This window comes from Podarcis bocagei, assembly GCF_964188305.1.
Source record: "Podarcis bocagei genome assembly, chromosome: 3".
Taxonomy (NCBI): Eukaryota; Metazoa; Chordata; class Lepidosauria; order Squamata; family Lacertidae; genus Podarcis; species Podarcis bocagei.
This window is the reverse complement of record NC_138127.1, coordinates 105,807,297-105,820,399: the sequence shown is the minus strand read 5'-3', so window position 1 is coordinate 105,820,399 and position 13,103 is coordinate 105,807,297. Positions and strand designations below refer to the sequence as shown.

Sequence of the window (13,103 nt, the reverse complement as noted above, 5' to 3'; positions counted from 1 at the left end):
ACCAACACGGCTACCTATCTGTAACTCATCAAAGATTGTGGTGCTGCATAATACAGCATAAAGGCTGAAGTGGTCATTGCTTAATGAGCATAGTTGGAAAGGAACAAACAGATTGGGGATCAGAAACAGAAGTCAAAACCTAAAAAGCAGCCAGGAGAGAGATTTCGAGTCTCTTCACTGCAATTGCCAATAGACTTGCACAAGAGGAAGAACTTTCAGACAAGAGCTGAAGTTGGGTGGCCATCTGTCAGGGATGCTTTAGCAAAAATTCCTGCATTGCAGGGGGTTGGACTAGATGACCATCGGGCCCCCTTCCTACTAAGATTCTATGACTGATCAGATTGCTTGGCCTTTGATGAATTTGAGGCCCCTCTAAGATGTCTTGGAGGGACGCGGGTGGCGCTGTGGGTTAAACCACAGCCTAGGACTTGCCGATCAGAAGGTCGTCGGTTCAAATCCCCGTGATGGGGTGAGCTCCCGTTGCTCGGTCCCTGCTCCTGCCAACCTAGCAGTTTGAAAGCACACCAAAGTGCAAGTAGATAAATAGGTACCGCTCCAGCGGGAAGGTAAACGGCGTTTCTGTGCACTGCTCTGGTTCACCAGAAGTGGCTTAGTCATACTGGCCACATGACCCAGAATCTGTACGCCGGCTCCCTCTGCCAATAAAGCGAGAGGAGCGCCGCAACCCCAGAGTTGGCCACGACTGGACCTAATGGTCAGGGGTCCCTTTACGATGTCTTGGACCACAGTTCCAATCGGGCTCAGCCATCATAATTGGAACTGTGGTATGAAACAACTGCAAGGAGGCCCAGTTGCTCAAAAGCTGGCCTAGTTCATACCAAACAGACCCCACCCTTGCAAGTGCAATGTGCTTCAAAAGCCTGAACATGTATGCAGCCTCCCCTCCCAAAACAGCAGCTCTAATATTCATGCGCAACCCTGAAGCACGTTCTTACCCTCAAAGAATTCTGGGCACTGTAGTTCGGCTCCTACAGAGCTACAGTCCCCAGCTACCCGCAACAAACTACAACGCCCAGAATTCCTTGAGGGAATGAACGTGCTTTAAAAGTACAGCACTTTGTATATGGAGCTCTATAGTAAGGTTGGGGTTTATCATCACACCAGTTTCTCCACCAGCAGTAGCTAAGGAGGCAGGCATGCACACAAGACCAGGAAGCGTAAAACCTTTACCCCAGAACTGCTGCGTAATACATACCTCTTCCCAGGAAAACACAAAACAGTTTCTGGCCACCAGGGGGAAGAATAAGAACTTACTATATAGCCAGGTAATGCGGCCTTTATTGTAGAGAGAAGAGAGAAATTGACAAATTTTGTGATCGCAACAGCAGCCAATTGTAATACATGGTTCTTGTCAAATGCAAAAAAAGGGGTGGGGTGGTATTTCGAGTTGGAAGCTAGTGAAATGAGGAAGATGAGTGTATCTGTCTTATTCCGAACCGCTGGCTGCATGCTTTAGTTCATTTCCATAAAAACACAACTTGGTAATTTGAAATAGCAAAAATAGGTTTGTTCTTTACGTAACTACCAGCTGCTCATGCACAAGCCCAGCTCTCCTAACAGAATAGGTGATTTTAAAAAAATTGAGTGTCATCACTTAACATCTTAATTTAAAAACGAAACAAAGGGAGAGTCATTCCCTCCTGCCGCTGTTAAATGCAATTATAATCGAAAGCTGGCTTTCAGGCACCAGCGAACATGATGGCGTGGTAATCCAATAAAGCCAGATTAAAATAAATCAAACAACATTTCACATGGAGATTGCAACAGAGGAGGAGCGCTTGGCTGTCTGTCGCACTTTTGGGGCTGGGTCGGTTCAGAAATAAGGCCATGAGCCTCTGAAACCCCCTCACTTTTCCCCTACCCAATTTAGGGGCATGTTGAGACGAAGGCAGCTGGGGAAACATACCCTTTTAACCTCTTGGCACTGGGAGACAGCAGCCAAGGCCGTTGGATCAACTGTATTGGCTCTGCAGCAACTCAAGAGAAATTCCAGAGGATTGTTGCAATTAAGGCTTGGAAGAAGACGTTTCAGATTATCATCACTGAGGTGGTAAAAGAATGAATGGGGGCTGCATTCACTTCCACCTGTGCTGGAAGACTCCCCAAATTCAGCTCTGCAAATTGTCTGTCGTTGGCAGCCCAGGAAGGCTTTGTGTCGAACCCAAGCCACGTGCCTCTCGGCTCAAAGGCAGACTTTGCCAGAGGGAGCAGCGCAACACAATTAAAAACCAAAAATTATCCGAAAGCTTTAATAATAAAAATAAAAAAGCCAAAGTCTAAAATGTCTTGCATGAAACTTTCGCAACCCCAGCCGCTTATTTTCTCCACAGGTACGATCAATTGATTATTTGCAGAAGGGCTAACTGGCTGGATTCAAGAAAAGCGGTTTTACAGCTGTTTCCAGTACTGGCTGGTCCGAGGGATGCCAGCGACAATCTCGGATTCGATTCCACAGTGGTCCTCCCCGCGGAGAATTCTGAAGAAGCCTAGGAGGAACGCAGAGGAATAATGCCTTAGTGAAGGGTCTCCAAGCCTGAGAGCTCTCAGCTAGGCAAAGAGAAGCAACCTTTTAAACCCTGGAGCGTTTTTGTGCAAGCGAGATGGGACACAGAAGCTGCCTTTTAACAATTCCTGACTGCTATGATTTGCATAAGTCAGGCATGTCCAAAGTCTGTTTCAGGGGCCTAAACCGGCCCGCTGGTCGGTTTAATCTGGCCCCTGTGGCAGTTTATTTCTCTCATATATATATATATGTTTTTTAACATGACATTTTCAACAATTATTAAACATACTTTTATATCTTATACAATGTTTTTTTGACTTCCATCAATCACATCTGAAAATTTTCCAATCTTTTCACTTAATTCACATTTCTGACTTTCACTGTTACATTTAAATATCATAACTAATGTCTATCTTCTTTGTGATATTTCTCCTTACAAAACTTCTTGTAGTCCTACTAGCATAAATTGTTGATTACAGTTGCTCTTCAGTGGCAGTTTATTTCTATCCTAAAAAAAACCCCAACAACTTCAATCTTAAAAAAAGGTCAACAACTTCGGTCGGCCCTCATGGCCCTTCATTTTGGACACCCCTGGCATAAGACAAGGAATAGCTCATTGATTGGGTCTTGTTCCAGATACTCTCATTGACTTATGCAAATCACTACAGGTATTAGGCATTGTTTTTAATAATAAAAAAAACACAAGCTACTCTTTGAAATCAAGCTGAGTGTCAGATGTTTCCACGACAGCCGTGGCACCGAACAGTATACAAAGAAATGAAAGACGCTTTTTCTCCTGCAAAGACTCAGCAAGTTATCACCTGATCAAGCCAGGGCCCCGTAAGGCCACCTACCATTTTCACCCCAGTCGGTGTTCCAGGAGTTTGCAGCCAGCCAGTAGGGAGTGCCGTTGTCAACGCCCCAGCCGAGGATTCGGATCGCGTGGCCGCCAACTTGCTCTCCAGAGACATGCTGATATACGCCTGCAATAATGGAAGAAAGTGACTGTGTGATGGCCTGGGATTCGGATGCTGAAACTGAGGGATCCCAGCCTGCACAGGATTCCCCACCTCCAGAGCCAGCTGAGTTGGGGCTGGGACATGAGCCTGAAGGGTCCTCACCTGTGCTGGATTCTCAGGTGCAGGCACCAGCTGAGTCTGCTCTGGCTCCTGAGGACCCATTGCCTGCAGGTGCTCCACTCTCAGCCCCGTCAGAGGAAGCGGAGCTTGCCTCTGGGTCCGGTAACCCTCCAGCCTCTCCTGAGCTGCAGAGGCTCAAGGCAGAGAGGCAGAGGGAACTAAGTTCCTGCAGGAGGAGTGGTCACCTCCAGGCCAGGAGAGGCGAGTCACCAGAGGATCGGGGCCGCCCTATGCCTCGGGGCAGATAAAAGCCGGCCAGCCCCAGTCCCAAGTTGCGGGAGCAACATTGTTGGTTGCTAGTTCCTGCCTGAACCCTGTCCTGCTTTCCTGCCTGAGCTCCTGACCAGCCCTGGCTCCCTGCTTGCAAGCCTGTTCCTGACTTCACCAGACTCCCTGCCCTGCACCCAGCTTCAGCTACTACAGACTGCCTCCATGTTGCACCTTTGTCCACGGACCGGACATGGGACCTTGCCTCTCGGGTAACCCATGGGACCAGCATAGACTGTAACTACATCTAAAAACCAAAATGAGCAAAGGGACGTGGGATGGAGCAACTCCACAGATGTTGTTGATGTTGGCATCAGTCTGTCTCAAAAGACAATGGGGTGTGCTTTCGAACATGGGTGAAGTCAAACTGCTGCGTTAGCAGCACCCTGGGGTGCAAGCCTGGGAAGTGTGTATGGAGGTCTTGGGCTGTCCAGACAACAAGACCCACCCACTCGGCCTCGCTGATATGGTACAAAGGAAAGCATAGCATAGCTATCAGCTTTCAGGTTTGAAAATAAGGGATCAGCAGCCTTGAAAATAAGGGATCAGCAGCCTCACTTGTCCCAGGGACAGTCTATGGGATATCTAACAATCTGGGATAGCAGCGGGAATCAGAAGGAAATGGCGCAGGAATCAGCGGGAACTTCCCGCAAAAAAAGGGAAGGTTGGTTCCAGGAGTTTCCAGAAGGAGGTGTGCAAGGCACCATCCAACCACCTTAAGGACTCCACTCCATATTTGTGGAGGGTTTACCCGTTCGCCTTTTCTTCTAGGGAAGAGGTGTGGCCCGAACAGACTCCCAGGGGCCAGGCAGCGAAGTCCGAAGGGCCACATCTAGTGACTGCACCTGCTGTAGGAGTTAAAGAGCCAGGCAATTTATTCAGAAATAATTTAAAAAAACAACAGTCTTACCTGACTTGTACATGAGGAAGTCTGAGTAAACGACGAAAGCTCCTTCCACCGGCCCGTTCTTGTAAATTTCAGACTTTATCATATCCTCGTTGGGGGGCACACCGTAGGAAGTCACGCCTGCGGAGATAGAGGCGGCAACCTCCAAATCATCAAGAATTCAAAACATTTTTCTTTTAAAAAGAATCAGATTTGTAGTGTTATCACCTTCCCTCTGCTTGACCCCAGGTGCCCAGCTGGGATTTGAGTCACAGTAGCTGTGGTTTCCTGAGGAGGCATCCTCAAGCCCTGTTTAAATCATAGGGACTAGAAACACACTTTGAAGAACAGGACAAGACGCCAAGACTATAACCTCCCCTGCTTGTCAGTCCTAACCAGCATAGCCAATGATGCCAGGGATGGTGAAGTCACACCCCTGGTCTATGAACCGCCTTTAGGAATAGCTGCTCTCCATGGCAGACGCGGGTGGCGCTGTGGTCTAAACCACAGAGCCTAGGGCTTGCCGATCGGAAGGTCGGCGGTTCGAATCCCCGCAACGGGGTGAGCTCCCGTAGCTCGGTCCCTGCTCCTGCCAACCTAGCAGTTCGAAAGCATGTCAAAGTGCAAGTAGATAAATAGGTACCGCTCTGGCGGGAAGGTAAACGGCGTTTCCGTGCGCTGCTCTGGTTTGCCAGAAGCGGCTTAGTCATGCTGGCCACATGACCCGGAAGCTGTACGCTGGCTCCCTTGGCCAGTAAAGCAAGATGAGCGCTGCAACCCCAGAGTCATCCGCAACTGGACCCAACGGTCAGGGGTCCCTTTACCTTTACGGCAGAACTGTATCCCCAAAGGGGATCTTAAGCACCGGATTAAATGTCTAGTCCTAAAACTGCAGGCTCTGTCATAATTAAAAACCTGTCCACATTAATCAGATTGCTTTTCTAGGGCTGCTATTTCAAACAGGCTGCCCTTGGTGTCTGTACTGGATTGTAAGACAAGACACAAAGTTAAATTGCACCCCTTTAAAGCTTGCAGCCCTGAGCATGCAATGCAAACAGCCTTTTAAAGATTCCATCAGGCTGCGCGCCAAAGAGAAGCAGGGCGGCTTTGCTGCCTCTGCTGAAACACAAGAACTTTTAATTTGCTTTTCCTTTAATTCGTTCTATTCCACCTACAAGAACTCTTGTTAGCCACGAACGAGTGGTGCCTGACCTTGGTGTTCCTTCCTCTACCCTCCACATCCCTTTTTCCTTCTGTGCCGTGTCTTTTATATTTCAAACCTAGGGACAAAGAACTGCATTGTTATTGCTGGCCTTTGCCACGAAGCAATGCTGTTACCGTAGTGCTTGTCTTCTTTGTAGGATGGAGAATAGCCATCTTCGCACTTTTTCGTGCACTCTGGGGTTTCGCCCCCTTCCCCGGTGCAGGGGGGTCGAGTTCCGTTGGTGTGGTGCTCACAAGGAGGGATAGAGTATGGCCTGCAGCCTGTTGGGACAGGAGCAAAAATACAAAAGTCAAATTCCATCCAGGGGGTCGGGTCATAGAGCCAGAGACCCTGTGGCTGGGACACCAACATATCCTCCAGTCAAAAATAAAACATGTACATCTGTATAATTTTGTTCCCGCTCCACAATTCAGGCGCCAATGTGACTTTTTTTTTTTTTTTGCAGGAAACGGCAGAACAGAACTATTTCCTTTAAGGCACGCCTTCCTGATTTATTTATTTTTTTAAAGTAGCCAACTGCAAATTAAAAGGGACATGAAACCATGGCCATTTCCACCCCATACATTTAAATCACTCATACCAGCAGAACAGTTTTCACACAAGACTGTATACAGGAACTTAAAAGCCACGGATGTCTCCAAAATCCATCCTGAACAGGAATGTTTTAGCAGCCGGGCAGAAAGCCACAAGGGGGCAGATGCTCTGTTTTATAATCTGCTTCTAGTTTATTGCTGACTTTTATCTTCTGAAAGTTTCTTAAAGGATTCTTTCTACCGATGACACAATATACCGTAAATTTCGCTCCAAAACACGCACTTTTTTGCTCCGAGAAAGTAAGGGAAAATGCCTGTGCGTGTTAAGGAGTGAATGCACGGATCAGAGCCATAGCTGCCATCAGTCAGGCAAAGCGGGAGCCACTTACACGCTCTACGAGGCTCTCACTTTGCTTTCTTTAAAGCGACCTGGAGCCAGGAAGGAGGGAGGGAAGGAGAGCCATAGCAGCAAAGCCGGCAGCAGCCGCTTACACGGGAGGAGGGAGAGACGCTAGCAAAGGTCTGCGTCCTCTCTAAACAGAGCAATGAGGCTGCAGAGAGACGGCAGGAAAGATAAAATTTAAGCAACCAGCAGCAAAATAAAACCAACCTCGAGCTCTGAGCCAGCGCAGTGAAAACCAGGAAGTAAAAAAAAAGGCTGGGGAGGGCATGAGGGAGAGGGGAAAACTTCGCAAATCCCCGGCTGGGACTGAGCAGCTTGTTTTCAGGCAGGATAGATTTGAGCATTGTCTGGGTCCTAGTGCCCCTACCGCTTTTTTGTCCTCGATTCTATTGCTGCTGGTGGCTGCTTATCGTTCAGGCTGCAAGGAGGAGCGCTTTTACACAGCTAATGGCGAATCCCCTGCAATCAAAGTCCTCCTCACTTGCTCAAATCTATTCCGCCTCAAAACAGGGAGCGGAAGGAAAAGGCTGCAAACTGTTAAATGGAAAAAAAAACCCAGGCACAGGGCAAATACCTTAAGTATACCTTTAAAGCAACAGTGCTCTTTCCCTCCCTCCTCCCCGCGGAAAAGCTCCTTGTCCCTTGAGTTCTTTTCCTTCCCTCCCCACTTAAAACTTGGTTACAAAGCACGGATCCACATGGATCCTCAGGATTTTTGCATTGGGCTACCCCAAACTCACTGTCAGATCACATGTCTGTGGCCACAGCATGAACCATAAAAATCATACATCCACTGTTTCATTTAGAATATTTTTTCCTCGTTTTCCTCCTCTAAAAACTACATGCGTGTTATGGTCAGATGCGTGTTATAGAGCGAAAAATACGGTAATCCCATTCTCTTTGTCAACAGCTTTGAGTTGCAGTTGTTTTTTATTACAAGCAAGACATGTTTAACTTTTCAGAAATAAATAAGTCAATAAGCATAATCTTCCAAAAACATCCTTCACAATCTCTTCCACATATCTGAAGAAGTGTGCGTGCACACGAAAGCTCATACCAATAACAAACTTAGTTGGTCTCTAAGGTGCTACTGGAAGGAATTTTTTTTTTTTAAATGCATTTTTATTGAAGTTATGCACAAAAAACAGACATATATGAAAATACAGAGAAAAAATTACAAAGAAAAAAGAAAAGAAAAAAAGGAAAAACCACACGTCCGAAAAAAGAAAAACACACAATCTGAACTTCCCTCCGTCCTTTTGATAAGTATCGAATATCTCCTTCCATTACGTATTTGATTTTCAATCTATAGTCTTAAGTTCACTTGCTGGTCGTATTGTTCTAACCCCGTCAATTCACTTTAAGCATTTATTCCAATATATTTCCAAAATTTACTCCAATTTTTCAGAAATTTCTGTTCATCCTGATCTCTTATTTTACCTGTTAGTTTGTCAAGCTCAGCATAGTTTACCATTCTAATCTGCCAGTCCTTTATGTTGGGGATGGTTTCCACTTTCCAATATTGTGCCAACATAATTCTCGCTGCTGTGGTGGCGTAGAGGAATATCGTCCTATCTTCCTTTTTAATTTCTTTATCCATCATTCCCAACAGGAAGGCTTCAGGCCTCTTGGGAAAGGTATACTTAAATATTTTTTTAAGTTCATTATAAATTAATTCCCAAAAGCCTTTCACCTTTTTACATGTCCACCATAAATGATATAGGTCACCCTCCACCTCGCCACATTTCCAGCATCTCTTATCCTTTAATCTATACATTTTGGCCAATTTCACAGGGGTGTGGTACCATCTATATAGCATCTTCCAGATATTTTCTCTCAGTGCCATACATGCTGTGAACTTTATGTCATATCGCTGGAAGGAATTTTTTAATTTTGTTCCACATACAAAACTCTCAAACATCCCCCCCCAACGCAGGGAATTCTAAGCCAACCATCTACTGCAAACTGAACTTCTGGTCCACCGTAAACTCCCTGGCAGCATTAAACCCAGTTTACTGCTTCCAGTGGATGGAGGCAGCGTGCCTCTGATTCACAAGTGGGCATGTGTGTGTGTGCCCGCATAGGTGTAGGACAAAGATAAAACCACTAGGTGGGGTGGAGGGCTGATGCAGTTTCTGTTTTGCTACGGGAGACAAACTCACCCACGTGGGAGTCGTAAAGGCCGCCAGACACCAGACCCTTCTCCGTCCAATATTTCCAGGCGGCTGAAGGATACCCTCCGTTACACCTGCAAGGAAGCAACGATTTATGCAATGCCATCGCGAAGATCCGTGGGGGAAATAGGCAGGAGTAGTTTTAACTGGAGGCCTGCAAGAAGATTTGCAGAGCAAACCAATGTCGGTGGGCCTTTCAAAGGACTGCAGGACCAGGTTGGTGGATAACAGAGTCTTTTGCAGCAGCCATTGACTGCACATCAGTTCCCATTCCATGTTAGCATTTCACTCTTCCGTCGCTGATGTGTGACTGTTCCATCACTTGTCTGTGATTACTTTCTAGGCTTGGAAAGCCTGAGAACGGAAACTAGCCTTATTTATCTCTTCTGCTCTGTTGTGTTTTTTGTACTTTTTTACTTTCTGTTCTCTCTCAGAGCTGAAGAGAGAGGACATCATGATCACTTTGTCCTGTATATACTGCTTAATAAAAACCAGCAGTTCTCAGCCTGTGGGTCCCCAGATGTTGTTGGACTACAACTCCCATTATCCCTGAGCTCTGGCCTTGCTAACTAGGGGTGATGGGAGTTGTAGTCCAACAACATCTGGGGACCCACAGGCTGAGAAAGGCTGGCTCAGAACATGGGTAGGGAAACGAAGGCCCCGGGGCCGGATCCGGCCCAATGGACTTCTAAATCCGGCCCACGGACGGTCCGGGAATCAGTATGTTTTTACATGAATAGATGTGTCCTTTTATTTAAAATGCATCTCTGGGTTATTTGTGGGGCATAGGAATTCGTTCATATTTTTTTCTCAAAATATAGTCCGGCCTCCCACAAGGTCTGAGGGACAGTGAACTGGCCCGCGGCTAAAAAAGTTGGCCGACCCCTAGCTTAGAATGAGCACACCAATGTCCACTTCATTTCTGCTAATCTCTGCTGAGTGTGTGAACACATAGGCATCTGCTATGTGTCGCTGGTGCGCCCCGGGACTAATGATTTGTGGACGTCCCAGAGCTGTGCAACACCAGGAAGACGCCCAGAGAGGTTTGTCTCATCCTGGGCGCTGCGTGGGCCCCCAGAGGCATATTCTGACATCCCATGCCAAGAGACACTTAAAGTTAATTATCCATTTCCCCATACTTAAATTATTTGACGTACAGTGGTTCAGAGGTAAGTAAAGGGACCCCTGACTATTAGTTCCAGTCATGGCCGACTCTGGGGTTGCAGCGCTCATTTCACTTTATTGGCTGAGGGAGCTGGCGTACAGGTCATGACTAAGCCGCTTCTGGCAAACCAGAGCAGCGCATGGAAACAACGTTTACCTTCCCACTGGAGCGGTACCTATTTATCTACTTGCACTTTGACATGCTTTTGAACTGCTAGGTTGGCAGGAGCAGGGACCGAGCAATGAGATCTCACCCCGTCGCGGGGATTCGAACCACCGACCTTCTGATCGGCAAGTCCTAGGCTCTGTGGTTTAACCGACAGCGTCCCTTGTGGATCAAAGGTGCTATGAGCTAATGCTGGGCACGTCTACAGCCGTACAATGGAAATCAAATGGAATCCATTCCAGTAGTCCGTTCGACTTCGAAACCAAAGTGCAGCTTCTGATTGGCTGAAGGAAGCTCCTGCAGCCAATCGGAAGCTGCGGAGGACGTTCAGCTTCCAGTTCGCAAACCTGAACACTCACTTCCGGGTTTGCAGCGTTCAGGAGCCAAAACGTTCCAAGAACGAAGCTGTTCAAAAACCAAGGGACAACTGTATTCCCGAATGCAGCAACTTCTCAAACAGAGGAAGGGCTTGGGTTGCTATTCTGGAAAGTCGGGATACAGAGGGAGCTGGGGTGTCGCTGTTCGGAAAGGTGAAGACACAGGAAAAGAACTTACCCCATTCCACATTCAAAGCCGCAGCAAGAGAGCAGGTCTTCTGCAGAGATCTCCACATTCACTTTGGTGTTGGTATGGATGCAAACCCGGTCAGAAATGGCCTCTACGGCACCAAAAGCCTTCAGAGAATGCAATCAAGAGAGTAAGGAGCGGCCCAGCCAACTCTTGAAGAATAACCCCTTAGGCCTCACCCGCAAAGCCAGACTATAATTAAACGAGTGCAATTGCATCCGTCCTCCATTACCATTAGCTTGCCTTTCCCCCTCCCTTTCCCACTGGAAATTCCTCGGGGCAGAGACTTGATTTAAATTTGCATATGTACATACTTTGGTTCTCAAACGCTGGAAACCCGGAAGTAAGTGTTCCCGTTTTTTAACGTTTTTTGTTAGCCGAACGTCCAATGAGGCTATTGGCTATAGTTTCTGGGGCACCTGCACCAATCAGAAGCCGTGCCTTGGTTTTCGAACATTTCAGAAGTCAGACAGACTTCTGGAACTGATTAAGTTTGGCTCTTTTGTTTTTGCTATTTATTTTGCGTTTTGGGGGGCTTTTTCAGTTAATTTGTCTTTGTGACTGTGTGGAACCCAGTTCAGCTACTGATTGATTATGCAACTGCGGAAATTGATAAAAGCCCCCCATCCAAAGAATGACTATCATCAGTGCAGGTAAGGGAAAAAAATAATTTTCGTTTTTATCATCCACAATACTGTCTCATTTATTTTATGGTACAGTACATTGATTATTGCTTTCATTTTATGAATCAATGGCCTCATTAGCTAGTAAAATCCATAATTGCTGTTTTAGGGGTTGTTTTAAAAGTCTGGAATGGATTAATCAGTTTTGCATTACAGTACTTTCTATGGTTTTGGAATGGAATTCCGCCTTGGTTTTGGAATGGAATTCCGGAACGGATTAAGTTTGAGAACAAGGTAACCACTGTATATGCTGCTTGCATAGGTTGGCTACATTCCCAACATAACAGCGCTTTTTAAAAAGCACCACTGATTCTTATTAGGAGACAATAAGATGGTGCTTACCCTTCTCCGATTCAGATCTGTGGAACTTTATAAAAAGAACTTCAGATTTGCCTGGGCTGTATACACACCGAGTAATTGTATTAAAAGAATTTCCCCCCAAAATAAAAAATATAAATGGTACAGCAGCAGTGATCATATTGTGCCACACACAAGACCAGCCCTCTTCCATGCTTCCCCACAGATTCATGTGCAAACCTTTGTCTCAAACTATATCCATTCATTGCTTTGAAATTTGCTTTTACAAAGCATTTTAACAGAACGTAAAAGCAGTTTTCAGAAACTGGTACAGTGGTACCTCGGGTTACATACGCTTCAGGTTACAGACTCCACTAACCCAGAAATAGTGTTTCAGGTTAAGAACTTTGCTTCAGGATGAGAACAGAAATCGTGCTCCCGCAGCAGCAGGAGGCCCCATTAGCTAAAGTGGTGCTTCAGGTTAAGAACAGTTTCAGGTTAAGAACGGACCTCCGGAATGAATTAAGTACTTAATCCGAGGTACCACTGTACAGTCATACCTTGGGATAAATATGCTTCAGGATAAGTATTTTCGGGTTGCGCTCTGCGGCAACCCGGAAATGATGGAGCGTGTTACTTCCGGGTTTCGCCACTTGCGCATACGCGCACGGTCAAAAATGACATCACGCGCATGCGCGGAAGCAGTGAAACGCGACCCGCGCACGCGCCTCTTACGTTCTATTCAGGATGCGAACGGGGCTCCGGAACAGATCCCGTTCGCATCCCGAGGTACCACTGTATTCAGAGGAGTTGCTGCCTCCAAAATTGGACAAAAAACATGGCCCTAAAAAGAAAGAAGGAAGGAAGAACGAAAGAAAGACAATAGCAGATGTGGAGCCCCTTAATTCATACCCCGGCAAAGGGGAGGCATTAAAACTCTTGCCTTACCCAGCAGGAACCACAAGAGCCCTGGTCTCTGATCTCACCGATGGTCGGACACTTTGGCCACTGCTCCCGTGAGTCGAAGCTTTCAGGCAGGTCCAGGTCGTTGAAAAATCCAATCCTATGTGCATTT

The 13,103-nt window shown here is 46.6% G+C and overlaps 1 protein-coding gene across 1 annotated transcript in view; it reads right to left on the bottom strand.

Moving 5' to 3' along the window:
• Positions 1-1,281: 1,281 nt before the first annotated feature.
• CTSB (cathepsin B) overlaps positions 1,282-13,103 on the bottom strand; it is a 28,541-nt gene continuing 16,719 nt past the window's right edge. Inside the window, exons 4-10 of the mRNA XM_081188776.1 lie at positions 12,977-13,091; positions 11,037-11,155; positions 9,140-9,225; positions 6,155-6,301; positions 4,841-4,957; positions 3,379-3,507; positions 1,282-2,507 (exon numbers count right to left, since the gene is read on the bottom strand). Of these exons, the coding sequence (XP_081044902.1) occupies positions 2,410-2,507; positions 3,379-3,507; positions 4,841-4,957; positions 6,155-6,301; positions 9,140-9,225; positions 11,037-11,155; positions 12,977-13,091 (811 nt within the window). The 3' untranslated portion in view covers positions 1,282-2,409. The remainder of the gene's footprint in view (positions 2,508-3,378; positions 3,508-4,840; positions 4,958-6,154; positions 6,302-9,139; positions 9,226-11,036; positions 11,156-12,976; positions 13,092-13,103) is intronic.